General features: G+C 44.6%; 1 protein-coding gene across 1 annotated transcript in view; it reads left to right on the top strand.

The window, feature by feature from the left end:
* Positions 1–15,243, top strand: part of LOC121270352 (zinc finger protein 585A-like) — a 35,804-nt gene extending 20,561 nt beyond the window's left edge. Inside the window, exons 4-6 of the mRNA XM_041175643.1 lie at positions 8,137–9,278; positions 10,651–10,765; positions 14,176–15,243. Coding sequence (XP_041031577.1) covers positions 8,137–9,278; positions 10,651–10,765; positions 14,176–15,138 — 2,220 coding nt within the window. The 3' untranslated portion in view covers positions 15,139–15,243. The remainder of the gene's footprint in view (positions 1–8,136; positions 9,279–10,650; positions 10,766–14,175) is intronic.
* The last annotated feature ends 1,163 nt before the right edge of the window (positions 15,244–16,406 follow it).

Below are 16,406 nucleotides of genomic sequence, written 5' to 3' on the forward strand. Positions count from 1 at the left end.
GCACAAAGGGAGATGGTTGTGGTTGTTGGGGGTCAATCATCTCAGCTCCAGGACATCACTGCAGGAGTTCCTCAGGCTAGCGTCCTCGGCCCAATCATCTTCAGTTGCTTCATCAATGACCTTCCTTTCCATCATAAGGTCAGAAGTGGGGATGTTCACTGATGATTGCATGATGTTCAGCACCATCCACGACTCCTCAGATACTAAAGCAGTCCATGTCCAAATGCAGCAAAACCTGGACAATATCCAGGCTTGGGCTGACAAGTGGAAAGTAACATTCACGTCACACAAGTTCCAGGCAATGACCATCTCCAACAAGAAATAATCTAACCATTGCTCCTTGACATTCAATGGCATTACCATCTCTGAATCCCCCACTATCAACATCCAGGGGGTTACTGTTGACCAGGGGCCAAACTGGACTAGCCATGTAAATACTGTGGCTAAAGGGCAGGTGATAGGCTAGGAATCTAGCAACGAGTAACTCACATCCTAACTCCCCAAAGCCTGTCCACCATCTACAAGGCACAAGTTCAGGGAAGTGATGGAATACTCTCCACTTACTTGGATGAGTACAGCTTGAACAACACTCAAGAAGCTTGACACAATCCAGGACAAAGCAACCCACTTGATTGGCAGCACACCCACAAACATTCATTCCCTCCACCAACAATGCATAGTGGCAGCAGAATGTACCATCTACAAAATACACTGCAGCAACTCACCAAGGCTCCTTAAACAGCACCTTCCAGATTCACTGTTACCACATGAAGGACAAGGGCAGCAAGTACATGGGAACACCACCCCTTCCAGTCACTCACCATCCTAACTTTGAAATATATTGATGTTCCTTCACTGTCACTGGGTCAAAATCCTGGAAGCTCCTCCCGAACAGCACTGTGGGTGTACCTACACCACAGCGACTGCAGTAGTTCAAGAAGGCAGCTCATCACCGCCTTCACAAGGAGCAATTAGGGATGGGCAATAAATGCTTGCCTAGTTAGTGACACCTACATCCCGTAAATGAATAAAAAAAACTGGAAAATGCACAAGCAATGTGCACAGGCATTCCATATTCATCTCCTCGCTGCTTGGCAATCGTTTCAACTCAACTCTCCATGAAATCTAGTCATTCTCTGACAGATATTCTTAGTAGTATAATTAGAGGATTTAGAATGAAAACCGTCCTCTGTTGCATTGCCAGGATGGAAGACAACTTTGTGGATGATTCATAATGTTACAGGCAGGCTCATTTGACCTGGTCATTTCATCCCATCTTATTTTCAGCTAATGGGAGAATGGCTGAAATAGAGGATGGTGAATAACAGCTCAAAACCACAGTCCATTCTCCCACTGACGTACTGATCCTTCCCACATACAGGAATTTGGGGTAATAGTGATGTTGATACTCAGATCAGCTCTGTCTCCATGTAATGAGATGGATCAAGAAGCACTGGCGAATTTGCCAATAAGATTGACTGGAATTATGACAGAACTGGAAAGCTATATCAATCAATAAAAATTGAATTGGTTGAAAAGGTTTCATCTGGAAAATAAGAGTGAGGGATGACATAAGACAATGTAAGGGTTTGACAGGGTAGATAAGTGGCAGATGTTACCACTTGTGGATGGATGAGAAGCAAAACAGAGATGAGGAGATTTATTTTTTTCTCAGAGGGTCATGAGTCTTTGGAACTCTCTTTCTTAAAAAGTGGTGGAAGCAAAATCTTTTAATATTGTTAAGGCAGTGGCCAACAGATTCTTGATAATTAAGTTGGTGAAAGTTTATCAAGGGTAGCTGGGTGGAGTTGAGGTTACAATCACATCAGCATGATCTTGTTGAATGATTGAGCAGGCTCAAGGGGCAGAATGGCCCATTCCTGTTCCTAATTCGTATGTGCTTTATGTTTACATGTCAATAGTAAACATCTGATGTACAAATCGGGAACAACTTTAACCAGAAATAAAGCAAGAAGTGCTGGAAACACTCAGCACATCTAGGAGTATCTTTGGATTGAGAAACAGAGTTAAGTTTTCAGGTCTGTGCACTGATGCAGCGCCATTCTGATGAAAGTCACAGCCCTCAAATGTAAACTATGTTTAGCTCTGCTCAGGTGCCACCAGATCTGTTGAAAATTCAAGCATTTTCTGTTACGTTTTCATATTTACAGCACCTGATTTTCTCTAACTGTAGACGGTTGAGAATGTAGAACTCATTATCAGAAGGGCTTGAGACCCCAGCATGAGCTGGATATTCATGGGTACAATCACACTGTGAAAAGGTCGTTCTCCAGCTGAATGTGGAAGTGGATTCACTCAATTGTCCTGTTTGCTGACACAACAGCATAGTCATGTCTGAGGAAGACCTTTTAGATACTTCATGTGTTCAAAGGCATTATTCACATTGCCACCTGTTAATACTCCAGCTTTAAGTTTGAAGGATTTGATCCATAATTGCAACATTCTTACTGACAAGATGGGGTTCAAACATTCTGTGTTTGGGAGGAAAAAGATTTGTTCACACTCCCGCTGAGACTCCCGTGAGTTCACATCTAACATCCTCCCTTACAGCAGTGTGCATGTACACCACATGGACAGCAGTGGTTCAAGAAGGCAGTTCACCACTACCTGCTCAAGGCAATTAGGGATAGGCCTAGCCAGTGACACTCACATCCCGTGAATGAATAAAAACTATAGAGGTTTGTTCTGTTGCTCATTACACCCAGGACAGAACAATGTTGGAGGGCTGGTGCATTTTCATTGACATTTGATTGAAGTAAGAATTGTGTATGTTGGCCTGTGACTCCAATCGTAATTAGATTACAAAACATCATCTTCTATACAACAAAATTGATTTTCGATGGCGGCGAAGTTACCCAGGAAACAATGGGGGAGACAATATGCCCTATCGTCACCGCAGGAGCTCCAAGCGCATGCGCTATCTGCCCAGTGACTGGAACATGCGCATTGCGGTCTTCCAACTGAAGCATGCGCAGTATGGTCTGTACCTGGAGCTGTTCGAAGCGGCTGAGAAATGACGAACACAAGCGAGTAAATGGAGCCGGTGAGTGAGGAGAAATAGAGGCGGCGGAGTAAACTGGGAGGCTTCGTAAACACCTGGTGGAGGTCTGAAACCGCGAAATGAAGCTACCAGTCCCGCGGTTGCACTGGACGGGACGGCGGCTGCTGTGGCCGCGACTTCCCTCGGAGACAGGCCCGAGATATCGGCCGCCATCTTTGTAGGGGGCAAGATGTGGTAGGGCGCATGCGCGAACGCCATTTTGCCCGGGGACAAAGTACAGTAGGGCGCATGCGTGAAGACAATGTGACTTTCTAACCTGGATTGACTGGGATGGATTTTGGAAAGGGGAGGATTTACACTCAGCAAACTCAAACCAAGAGAAATGTTTGTCTCCTCAATTTCTATGCTTCCCTGACAGTGATAGATTTTGGAAACTTCTTTTACAGGACAGTAGAAGTGGAGAATGACAGACGGAAAACTCAAACGAAACATCACATCAAAATCTGACAGAGTCACCTGATTCATCAGGACCTCAATGTCAGCAAACTTTGGATTTAGAAGGTACACAGTTTGTCTGTTCTATCTGTGAGCAAAGATTTAAGGTGAGAGTAAAATCATTAACTGGGGAAAGCCAACTTCAGTGGTGTCAGAACGGATCTGATCCAGGTAAATTGGAATCAAAAGTTGGCAGGAGAAACTAACTGAACAATGGGCTGTCTTTAAAGAAGAAATAGTTGAGACACTGTAAAGATATGTTCCCATGGAGGGGAAAAGGGTAAGGCAAACAAATCCAGAGCTCACTTGGATGATAAAAGAGATGGAGATTAAGATAACAATGAAAACATCCGCTTATGACAGATGTCAGGCACAGCAAGTAATAAGGAAAACTAATAGAATGTTATGATTGATTGTGAGAGGAATTGAATACAAAAGTAGGGAGGTTATGCTTTAGTTATACAGAGCACTGGTGAGACCACATGTGGAGTACTGTGCACAGTATTGGTCACCTTATTTAAGGAAGGATGTAAATTCACTTGAAGCAGTTCACAGAAGGTTTACCAAACTAATACCTGGAATGGGTGGGTTGTTTGTGAGGAAAGGTTGGACAGGCTGGGCTTGTATAAGAGTAAGAGGAGACGTGACTGAAACACATAAGATCCTGAGGGGTCTCGACAGGGTGGATGTGGAGAGGATGTTTCCACTTGTGAGAGAATCTAGAACTAGGGGTCACTGTTTAAAAATAAGGAGTCACCCATTTAAAAGGGTCGTTAGCCTTTGGAACTCTCTTTCTGAAAAGGTGTTGGAAGCAGAGTCTTTGAATATTTTTAAGGCAGAGCTGGATAGATTCTTCATAAGTAAGGGGGTGATAAGTTATCAGGAGGACGCTGGATGCAGATTTGAGGTTACTATCAGATCAGCCATGATCTTATTAAATGGCAGAGCAGGCTCGAGGGGGCTGAAATGGCTTCCTGCTCCTTGTTTGTGGAATACAACCAAGAACCAAGCTGAAGGTAGAAGGTTCAGATGGGAATTGAAAAAAACAAACAAGGGAAGCAAAGAGGGAGCATGAGAAGAGACTGGCAGCTGACATAGAAGGAAATCAAAACGTCATCTATAGGCTTATAAATATTAACAGGATGGTAAAAGGAGGAGCCAATTAGAAATCAAAAGGGTGATTTACACATTGGAACAGGGGACATGGAGGAGGTATTAAATGAATATTTTGCATCTGTCTTTACCAATGAATATTATACTGCACAGGTCAAGTTGAAAGAGGAGGTAGATCAGACACTTGGGTTTAAAATTGATAAGGAGGAGGTATTGGATTGGCTGTCTGATAAAGTTGATCCGGCACCAAGACCGGATGAGATGCATCCAAGGATGCTGAGGGAAGTGAGAGTGGAAATTGTGAAGGCACTGGCCATAATTTTCCAATCATCCTGAAATTCAGGGGTGGTGACAGAGGTCTGGAGAATTGCAAATGTTACACCACTGTTCAAAAAAGTGTGTAAAGATAAGTCCAGCAACTACAGACCAGTCAAGATTACCTCAGTGGTGAGGAAGCTTCGAGAAACAATAATTTGGGACAAAATTTTAACACATGTGGGTGAGTTACAGATGTCATGAAGCTATTAATGTATGTAATATATTGGAAAATATTTTTCTTTTAAAATAGAGATTTAGTCTATGGGTGTGTCTTAATTGGATTAAAGCCAGCTTTGATATGTACTAGTTTTGAGATGTAAACAGAGAGGTAGAGTGTATTTACATTTTTTGAATAGAGTATTCAAGAAGTGGGATGAAAACAGACGCCTTTGTAGCAGCTACCAGGCCATATGTTTATATTACTAATAAAATTGGTACTATGAAATGGGTTTTATTGTTAAGAGGTGAGTGATACAGTGAGAATTTACATTCAATGGGTGGCGGCAGATATAACTCCAGCAGTTTTGTGTGTGTAGAGAAGAGGCAATGTGATATCAAAAGGCAGCTGCAAGCCGCCAACTGGCTCCAAGGGAACAAAAGTGAAAAGAGCCTCATTTTGAATTCGTAAGATGAAAATGCTTTGCCTGGTGTTTAGTTAAGTCTATGGTTTGCTGTTGCCTTAATGGAGATTAGTTTGGGAATTTGTTAAAAGTGGTGACAGTAGTCATTTGTAGCCATGTGTATATATATATATTTTTAACCTGTGTAAATTGATAAAATGTTTCACTTAGTTTAATGTAAAACTTCAAGAACTTGTGGTCTGATTCCTCAATTTAGAGTCGCATCTCAAACATAACATTTAAATTATAAGTAATGACAGTTGTTTAAAGTTTCCCTCTAAGATTTTAAATAACTCCGCTTTAACAACTGCATCATTCATAACAGAGAAAGCCAGCATGGATTCGTTAAGGGTTTTGAATAGATAACAGAGAGGGTTGATGAGGGTAATGTTTTAATGTGGTGTACCCAGTTTTCCAAATGGCATTAGATAAAGTGCCACACAACAGACTTGTGAGCAAAGTTATAGCTCATGGAAAAAAGGGACATTAGCAACATGGATATGAAATTGGTTGAATGACAGGAAACAGTGAGTAATGGTTAAAACAAAAACAAAAATACCTGGAAAAACTCAGCAGGTCTGGCAGCATCTGCGGAGAGGTTTAGGTTTTTCCAGGTATTTTTGTTTTTGTTTTAACCATTACTCACTGTTTCCTGTCATTCAACCAATTTCATATCTATGTTGCTAATGTCCTTTTTTTCCATGAGCTATAACTTTGCTCACAAGTCTGTTTGCAGTTAACGTTTCCAGTCCGAATGACCCTTCAGCAGAACTAAGTAAAAATAGAAGAGAGATGAAATATAAGCTGGTTTAAGGAGAGGGTGGGACAAGTAGAGCTGGATAAAGGGCCAGTGATAGGTGGAAATAACCAAAAGATGTCACAGACAAAAGGACAAAGAGGTGTTGAAGGTGGTGATATTATCGAAGGAATATGCTAATTAAGTGTAGAAAGCAGGACAAGCAAGGTACAGATAGCCCTAGTGGGGGTGGGGTGGGGGGAGAGGGATCAAAAAAAGCTAAAAGGTAGAGATAAAACTTTTAGCCTTTTTTAATTCCTTCACCCCACCTCACCCCCATTAGGGCTATCTGTACCTTGCTGGTCCTGCTTTCTACCCTTAATTAGCACATTCGTTTAGATAATATCACCTTCAACACCTCTTTGTCCTTTTGTCTGTGACATCTTTTGGTTATCTCCACCTATCACTGGCCCTATATCCAGCTCTACTTGTCCCACCCCCCCTTAAACTAGCTTATATTTCACCTCTCTTCTATTTGTACTTAGTTCTGTTGAAGGGTCATGCAGACTCGAAACGTTAACTGTGCTCTTCTCCGCAGATGCTGCCAGACCTGCTGAGTTTTTCCAGGTATTTTTGTTTTTGTTTTGGATTTCCAGCATCTGCAGTTTTTTGCTTTTATATTAAGAGAGTAATGGTTATTGGATGTTTCTCAGACTGGAAGAAAGTTTATACTGGAGTTCCCCAGGAGTCAGGACTCCTGCTCTTCCTAATATATACAAATGACCTGGACATTGGGGTGTTCAGGCACCGTTTTCAAATTTCTGGACAGTCTTGGGTGGGCACAGAGCGAAAAGCAGGTTGTGTGGTCTGCTGTAGGATGATCAATAAAGATTGATTATCAATCATGAGAAATTGGAGCAGGAGGAGGTCATTTGACCCAGCGAGCCTGCTTCACCATTCTATAAGATCCATGGCTCATCAGATTGTGGCCTTAACTCCACTTTCCTGTTTGTACTGGTGCGGGGGGGGAGGGGGAGGGGGGGCGGGGACGGGGACAGGGAGGAAATTCCTCAGCTTGTGATTAAAATCAGGAATGCTGAAGAGGCCAGAATTAGATGAGTGTAGGGATCTTGGAGGGGTGTGTGGTTGGAGGAGATCACAGAGATAGGTGTGAGGAGAAACATGGTGGAAATCAAGGATGGTAGTTTCAAAATTTTGGTACTTCTGAAAAGGAAGCCTTTGTAGGATAGTGAGCACAGGGGTGATGGGTGAACAAGACTTGGTGCGAGTGAGCACATAGGCAGCAGAGTTTTGGATGACCTGTATTAAAGATATGTAGAATCTTTCTCCTTCACCTCTTGCGTCTCCTGTCTGTGTGTCTGTGTCTGTCTGTCTGTCTCTCTCTCTCTACCTCACACTCTCTCTCACACTCTCTCTCTCTCTCAATCTCTCTCACACACTTTCTCTCACATTCACTTTCTCTCTCACACTCACTCTGTCTGTCTCTCAATCTCTCCCCTTCCATAGAGTCTTGTGTTTGCCCAGACTGGGTGGCAGGTTCCCTCCCCTGAAGGATATCAGTGAACCAGTTGAGTTTTTATGACAATCCAGCAGTTTTCATGGTAACTTCTTCCTAGTGCCGGCCCCACAAATTACCAGATTCATTCAGCTCAATTTCACAACCTGCCTTTGTGTTTTTGTGGGTTCTCTCTCACTTCCTTTTTTCTGTAATAAATCAACTTCACAGGGTTTTAGAAGGGGAGGATTTGCAGTCGGGAAACTGAAACCAAATATCACATCAGGTTCTGACGGAGTTGCCCAGTTTATCGTAACCTGAATATCATCGGATTTTGAACATGGAAGGAAAAAGCACCGTTCACAGTGGGGAGAAACTGCACACGTGTTCTGTGTGTGGACGAGGCTTCAGCCAGTCATCTGACCTGTCAGAGCATAAACTCAGTCACACTGGGGAGAAACCGTGGAAATGTGGGGACTGTGGGAAGAGATTTAATTACCCATCTGAGCTGGAAACTCATCAGCGCAATCACACAGGGGAGAGGCCATTCATCTGCTCCAAATGCGGGAAGGGATTCACTCAGTCATCCACCCTGCTGAAGCACCAGCTAATTCACACCAGGGAGAGACCTTTTAAATGCCCAGATTGTGGAAAGTGCTATAAAAGTTCCGAGAACCTAATGTGCCATCAACGTGTTCACACTGACGAGAGACCGTTCAGGTGCTCTCACTGTGGGACTGGGTTCAAGCAATCATCGCAACTCACTGTCCATCAGCGCAGTCACACTGGGGAGAGACCATTCACCTGTTCCGAGTGTGGGAAGGGATTCACTCGATCATCCCACCTGCTGACACACCAGCGCATTCACACTGGGGAGCGGCCATTCACCTGCTCCGAGTGTGGGAAAGGATTCACTCAATCATCCGAGCTGCTGTCGCACCAGCGGGTTCACATGGAGGAGAGACCTTTTAAATGCCCAGACTGCGGGAAGTGCTATAAAAGTTCCGGGGAACTGATGCGCCATCAACGTGTTCACACTGACGAGAGACCATTCAGGTGCTCTCACTGTGGGACTGGGTTCAGGCAATCATCTCATCTCATTGTACACCAGCGGGTTCACACCGGGGAGAGACCATTCACCTGCTTTGTGTGCGGGAAGGGATTCATTAATTCATCCCAACTGCGAACACACCAGCGAGTCCATACTGGGGAGAGGCCGTTCACCTGCTCCGAGTGTGGGAAGGGATTCATCAATTCATCTCACTTGCTGACACACCAGCGAATTCACACTGGGGAGAGGCCGTTCACCTGCTCTGAGTGCGGAAAGGGTTTCATTACTTCACCCCACCTGCTGACACACCGGCGAGTTCACACTGGGGAGAGGCCATACACCTGCTCTGTGTGTGGGAAGGGTTTTACTCAGTCATCTGCCCTGCTGAGACACCAGCGAGTTCACAAGTAACTACAGTCATTGGAGTTTGCTGTTAATCACATCCAGGCTGTTTCTGTTGATAACAAATTCCCACCCATTCATAAATGTTAATATTGTGGGAAAAAGTCAAATAAATCAGCTCTGTGTTAAACACGCAATGCATTGGGTTTTTAATATCTCCATCAAGTCAGTTTCTTTTGAAGTTTTCTACCTCTCCCCTGTCTCCTCCATCCTCATCTGCAACAAGTACAAGGAGCTCGTGGATCTTCTTTGTCACTAAGATTGAGACAATCCAATCAGCTGCCACTGCTATTTCCCTCCCTTCCACTAGTCCATTCCTAGACCCCAATGTCCTTACAAATCCCAACCCCATCACTAACCTCCATTTCCTCTCCAAAGTCTTGATTACCTTCCAAATCCATGTTTTCTTCCCTAGAATTTCATGTTTGAATCCCTCCAAAGGGATTTCTGCCCCTGCCACAGTATTGAAACAGCACTTATCAAAGTCACAAATTATATCCTATGTGAATGTGACAAAGGTAAACTCTCCCTCACTGTCTGCAGTCTTTGACACCATACCAAACAATCCTCCCGCAATGCATGTCCAGCTGGGTGGGACTGCATGCTCCTGATTCCTTTCTTATCGATCTCATTGTAGCCAACAAATTACCTGCAGTAGCTGTGATTATTTGGGTTCCATTTTCACAGACTCACTCACTCGCTAGGTGATCAAATGTCACTGAACTTGGACAGAAAATTTCATGATCACCCTCACAGGGATCATAGTTTGCAGACCAAGTGCATCTATCTACTCCAGCCCTTTGGATATGATCACCAGAGAAGAGTGAAAATGTTGCAGTCCACAACCGAAGCACATTGTGGCAAAAACATCTGATCATTCCAATTAAAATCCAAAGTATATCAGAACAAAGTATCATTCTGCTACAGGTTTATCAATAAAGATTGGTTATGAATCATAAGATCATTAGCAATTAGAACAGGATTAGGTTATTCGGCCCAATGAGCCTATTTCAACATTCAATAATATGGAAGGTGTGATTGTGGTCTTAACTTCATTTCCCTGCCTGTCCCCATAATCTATAACTCCCTTGTGGATCAATAACCTATGTAGCTCAGTTTTGAATATCTTCAAAGACTCCACTGCTCCCTAGGAAGAGAATTCCAAAGATTAACAACCATCTAAATGAAAAAAAATTCTCCTTATCCCCACTGTAAATGCACGGCCCCTTAACTGTGCTCCCTTGTTCTACATTCCCACGAGAGGTGATACCTTCTCAGCATCTACTGTCAAATACCATCAGGGATCTTACATCGTTCAATAAGATCACCTTTTATTCTTCTAAACTGCATGATTATAGGCTCAACCTTTCTTCACAGAGAACAGCGGCATTCCAGAGTTCAACTGAGTGAACCTTCTCTGAATTGCTTCAAATTGAATTATATCCCTCCTCAAGATTATCCCACAATTCAAGATTATCAGAAGCTGCGAATGGTAGGAGTTGGAGCTTTGTTTTTGAAAATTTCTAACCTCTGTGGGAACATGATCCAGATTCAGACAAAGATTAACTGGGAGTGTGTCTCTAATGGCGGCCGGATTACCCACAATCCCGCGCGCCTCAGAAACCTCTCTATCTGCCGCGGGTTATCTGGGTGGATGGCGCATGCTCGGCGTCCCTGCTCTCTTTGCCTGAGGTTTGTGCCGGAAGAGGCGGATAGTGGGAGTGGAGAATGTTCATTGGTTCAGATTCGGCTCTGGGGCCGCACTCGGTATTTGGAAACCCCGCCCTCCGACACCGACCTCTCACCTGACAATGCCGGGCTGATTGATGGCTGCTTCTGGCCAATAGAAAGAGGAGGTGGGACTGGAGGACATTGCGTGAGCGGCTGGTCCTCCAACCAATCGGGGTGAGCGGGGGCGGGGCCTGGTTGGGAGTGAAGCATGCGCAGTGTGAGTAATGGCGTTGGAGGGTTGCTTTTTTTTTCGAATGCTCAACCGGTGAGGGAGTAAATGGGTGCGGAGGGAGCAATAGATCTGGCGGGTGGGCGGAGGAGCTTCGTAAACATATTGTGTAAACCGTAAACCCTGAAAAAGAACTTCGCGGTCCCCGGGGGATCGTCCCTCTGTTTACGCCCAACGAGGCCGGAGCTATCTCCCAGTTCCAGTCCGGGTTAACGGCCGCCATCTTTATTGGGGGCAATGTGCAGCAAGGTGCATGCGCGGTCGCCATCTCTGTCCCCCAAGGACAGAATGGGAGCAAATTGTCCATTTTGTGGCAGAGTGAAAAGGTATATATGTAAATGCAAGGAGCATAGTAAATAAAGCCGATGAGCTGAGGGCACAGATAGACATATGGCAGCATGATATCATCCCTATAACGGAAACTTGGCATAAGGAGCGGCAAAAATGGCAGCTCAACATCTCTACATATAGAGATTTCAGGCAGGATAGGGAGGGGGGATAAAAAAGGTGGGGATGGAGCATTATTGGATGAAAAATCAATTCCCTCTGTGAAGAGGGATGGTATGCTAAATTATGCATCAAATAAGGCCATATGGGATGAGCTGAGAAATAAAAAAGGGGTAGCCACACTGCTAGGAGTGCACTATAGATGCCCAAATAGTGGGAGGGAGTGAGAAGAGCAAATACTTAGGCAAATTTCTGAGTGAAAAAACAATAGGGCAGTAATCGTTATGGACTTCCCTACCTTGAAAATTGAAATTAAGAAGACAAAGAGAGGATACGAAAAAAAATCAAAGAAAAACCAGTACATTAAGAGCAAGAGAATAACTGAGGAAAACGTATGGCCTATCAGAGATGTACATGATAACTTGAGGGTTGGTGTAGAAGATGTGGGCAGGGTACTTTGTCTCTGTCTTCACTAAGGGGAAGGATGATGCAGACATTCTAGTTAAAGAGGAGGACTGTGATATATTAGATCCAATAAGTATAATGAGAGAGGATGTACTGGAGGGACTGGCATCCTTGAAGGTGGATAAATCACCTGGGCCAGATGGATTGTATTCCAGGCTGTTGAAGGAAGCCAGGGAGGAAATAGCGGGTGCTCTGAGGATCATTTTGCAATCCTCACTAGATTCAGGTGGGGTCCCAGAGGATTGGAGGTCTGCAAGCATTGTACCAATATTTTAAAAAGGTGCGAGGGCTAGGCCAGAAAATTATCGGTTGGTCAGTCTGACTTCGGTGGTGGACAAATTATCGGAAACAATTTTGAGAGACAGGGCAAACTGTCACCAGGGATAGTCAACTTGGTCCTTTTAGAGGAAAATCGTGTCTTACTAACTTAATCAAATTTTTTGAGGAAGTAACAATGAGGATTGATGAGGGTAGTGCAGTGGATGTTGTCTACATTAATTTTTGTAAAGCATTTGATAAGGTCCCCATGGCAGACTGGTCAAAAAAGTGAGATCCCATGGGAAGCTGACATATTGGATTCAAATTTGGCTCATCGACAGGAAATAAAGAGTAATGGTTGATGGATATTTTTGCAAATAGAAAACAATTTCCAGTGATGTTCCCCAGGCTCTGTGTTGGGACCCTTGCTGTTTGTTGTGTATATTAATGATTTGGACTTAAATGTGGGAGGCATGATTGGGAAATTGGCCGTGTAGTTGATAGTGAAGAGGATAGCTGTCGACTCTTGAATGGTTTGGTTGAGTGGGCGGAAAATTGGCAAATGGAATTCAATCTGGAAAAGTGTGAGGTAATGCATTTTGGCGGGGAAAACAAAGCAAGGGAATAATCAATAAACGGGAGGATATTGAGAGGGGTTGAGGAAGTGAGAGACCTTGCAGTGCATGTGCACAGGTCCCTGGAGGTGGCAGGACAGGTGAACAATATGGTCAAGAGAAAATATGGAATGCTTTCCTTTACTGGGTGAGTTATTGAGCAGGGATGTAATGATGGAACTGTATAAGATGCTGTTTAGGCCACAGCTGGAATTTTGTGTCCAGTTCTGGTCACCACATTACAGGAAGAACATAATTGCTCTGGAGAGAGTACAGAGCAGATTTACAAGAATGTTGCCAGGGCTTGAAAATTGCAGCAATAATGAACGATTGGATAGACAGGGTCGTTTTCCTTAGAACAGAGGAGGCTGAGGGATGACCTAATTCAGGTGTACAAAATTATGAGGGGCCTAGATAGGGTAGACAGGAAAGACCTGTTTCCCCTTGTGGATGGGTCAATTACCAATTTACGGTAATTGGTAGAAGGATTAGAGGGGACGTGAGGAAAAACTTTTTCGCCCAGAGGGTGGTGGGCGTCTGGAATTTGCTGGAAACGCTCAACTAATTTAATAGGCACCTGGTTCTGCACCTGAAGTGTTGCAACCTGCAAGACTATGGACCAGGTACGGGAAAGTGGGATTAAAAATGTACGGCTGGCTTCTTTTTCCCTCCTTTTTGGCTGTTGCTGACACAATGGGCTGAATGGCCTGTTTCTGCTGAAACTTTTCTCTGGTTCTATGGGTGGCAGGTTCCCTTCTGTGAAGGACATTCATCTTCACATACACCTGCTACCTTGGTCCTTCAAAGTGGTGGACGTTGAGGGTTTGGGAGATTCTGTCAATGCTCTGGCTGCACTGTAGAAATATGAAATCTTTCTCCTTCACCCCTTGCCACTCTTAGCTCTCTCTCTATCTGCTCTCATTGATGCCAGAGTCTTTCTATGCCCAGATTGAGTGGCAGACTCCATTCCCTGAAGGACAGTCATGAACCAGTTGGATTTTTATGACAATCCAGCAGCTTTCATGGTCACTTTTTCCTATTTTAAGTTTTTTTTACAGGGTATTGGAATGGGAGGATTTGCAGGAAGGAAGCTCAAAGCAATCGTCAAATCAAGAGCTGACAGAGTCACCAATTTTCTTCTAACCTGACGATCATCAGACTTTGAACATGGAAGGAAAAAGCACCGTTCACAGCAGGGAGAAACCGTACACTTGCTCTGTGTGTGGTCGAGGCTTCAGCCAATCATCTGGCCTGTCGAGACACAAGTGCAGTCGCACTGGGGTGAACCTGTGGAAATGTGGGGACTGTGGGAAGGGATTCAATTACCCGTCTGAGCTGGAAACTCATCGACGCAGTCACACTGGGGAGAGACCATTCACCTGCCCAGAATGTAGGAAGGGATTCACTCAGTCATCTACCCTGCTGACACACCAGAGGGTTCACACTCAGGAGAGGCCATTCACCTGTTCCAAGTGTGGGAAGGGATTCACTCGCTCAACCATCCTGTTGAAACACCAGCGAGTTCACATTGACGAGAGACCTTTTAAATGTCCAGACTGCGGGAAGTGCTTTAAAAGTTACGGGGAACTGATGCGACATCAACGTATTCACACAGACGAGAGACCGTTCAGGTGCTCTCACTGCGGGACTGGGTTTAGACAATCATGTCATCTGACTCTACACCAGCGGGTTCACACTGGGGAGAGACCATTCACCTGCTCTGATTGTGGGAAGGGATTCATTAATTCATCCCATCTGCTGACACATCAGCGAGTTCACACTGGGGAGAGACCGTTCACCTGCTCCGAGTGTGGGAAGGGATTCACTCAGTCATCGCACCTGCTGACACACCAGCGAGGTCACACTGGGGAGAGACCTTTCACCTGTTCCGAATGTGGGAAGGGGTTCACTCAGTCAGCCACCCTGCTGAGACATCAGCAAATTCATACCGGGGAGAGACCGTTCACCTGCTCAGTGTGTGGGAAGGGATTCATTAATTCATCTCACCTGCTGACACACCAGCAAGTTCACACTGGGGAGAGACCATTCTCCTGTTCTGTGTGTGGGAAGGGATTCCCTCAGTCAGCCACTCTGCTGAGACACCAGCAAGTTCATGAGTAACTGGTGATTGAATTTTGCTGTTAATCACATTCATATCTGAACCATGTTCATTGAGGTCTGTTTCTGCTGATGTTAATAAACTCCAGCCCAGTTATCAGTGTTAATGTCCTGGATCAAAGTTAAATAAATCATTTTTGTGTTAACTACAGTGTGTTGAATCTTTTTCAATACATCTAACAGAAGTTAATTCTTTTTGAAGGGCTCTCCCTCTCCCGTCTCCACCGTCCTCACCTCCAACCACCAGTGTGAGGAGCTCATGGAGCTTCTTTGTCATTAAGATTGAGAAAATCTGATCAGCTGTCTATGCTGCTACACTCCCTTCCACTTACCCATCCTTGACCCCAAAGTTCTTGCAAACCCCCGATCCATCTCTCTCCAGCCTTTCCGTTCCAAACTCCTGGTCACGTCCCAAATCCATGCCCATCTCTCCTGGAACTCCACATTTCAATCGCTGCAATAAGATTTCTGCCCCGGCACAGTATGGAAACAGCTCTTATCAATGTCACAAATTACATCCTCTGTGAATGTCCGTCTCGGTCTTTCTGCAGTCTTTCACAATGTTCACCAAACCATCCTCCTCCAATGCCCCTCCACTGCTTTCCAGCTGGGTGGGGCTGCACGCTCCTGATATAGATAAGAAGGGAATCAGTCCCTCCTTATCTATCTCATTGTAGCCAGAGAATCCCCTGCAATAAAAGTGGTTATTTGAGTTATAGTTTTAGATATTCACTCAGTAAGTGATCAGGTCTCACTGCACTGATATAAAAATGTTCCATTATCACTCTCACAGTGCCCATACCTTACAGGCCAAATCCGAACTGCACAAGCCCTCTGGATAAGATCAACAGAGTAGAGTGAAGACGTTCCAGTCTACAACCCAAACTTAGAGTGGTAAAAACATCTGCTAGTTGCAGTTAAAATATAAAGTGTAGCAGAACAACTCCATATTGGTCTGTCACAGGCTTATTGAAACATATTCATTGCCAAAATTGGCTATTAGTTCCATTGTTGCAGGGAGTGGATGGTTAGAGTTGGACCATAATCCTTTTTATTTTCCAATCCCTATGCTAACAAAATCTGATTCCTTTCCCCGTTCAGATAAAGATTAACCGAAACAGGGTCTCTAATGGCGGCCGGATTACCCACAAACGTGTGCGCCTCAAAAACCGCTCTATCTGCCGCTGGTTGTCCGGGTGGATGGCGCATGCTCGGAGTCTCCTGCTCTCTTGAGGTGGGTGCGGGAGAGAAGCCCGGAAGCGGCGGATGGT

Source organism: Carcharodon carcharias, chromosome 27 (assembly GCF_017639515.1).
Source record: "Carcharodon carcharias isolate sCarCar2 chromosome 27, sCarCar2.pri, whole genome shotgun sequence".
NCBI classification, from domain to species: domain Eukaryota; kingdom Metazoa; phylum Chordata; class Chondrichthyes; order Lamniformes; family Lamnidae; genus Carcharodon; species Carcharodon carcharias.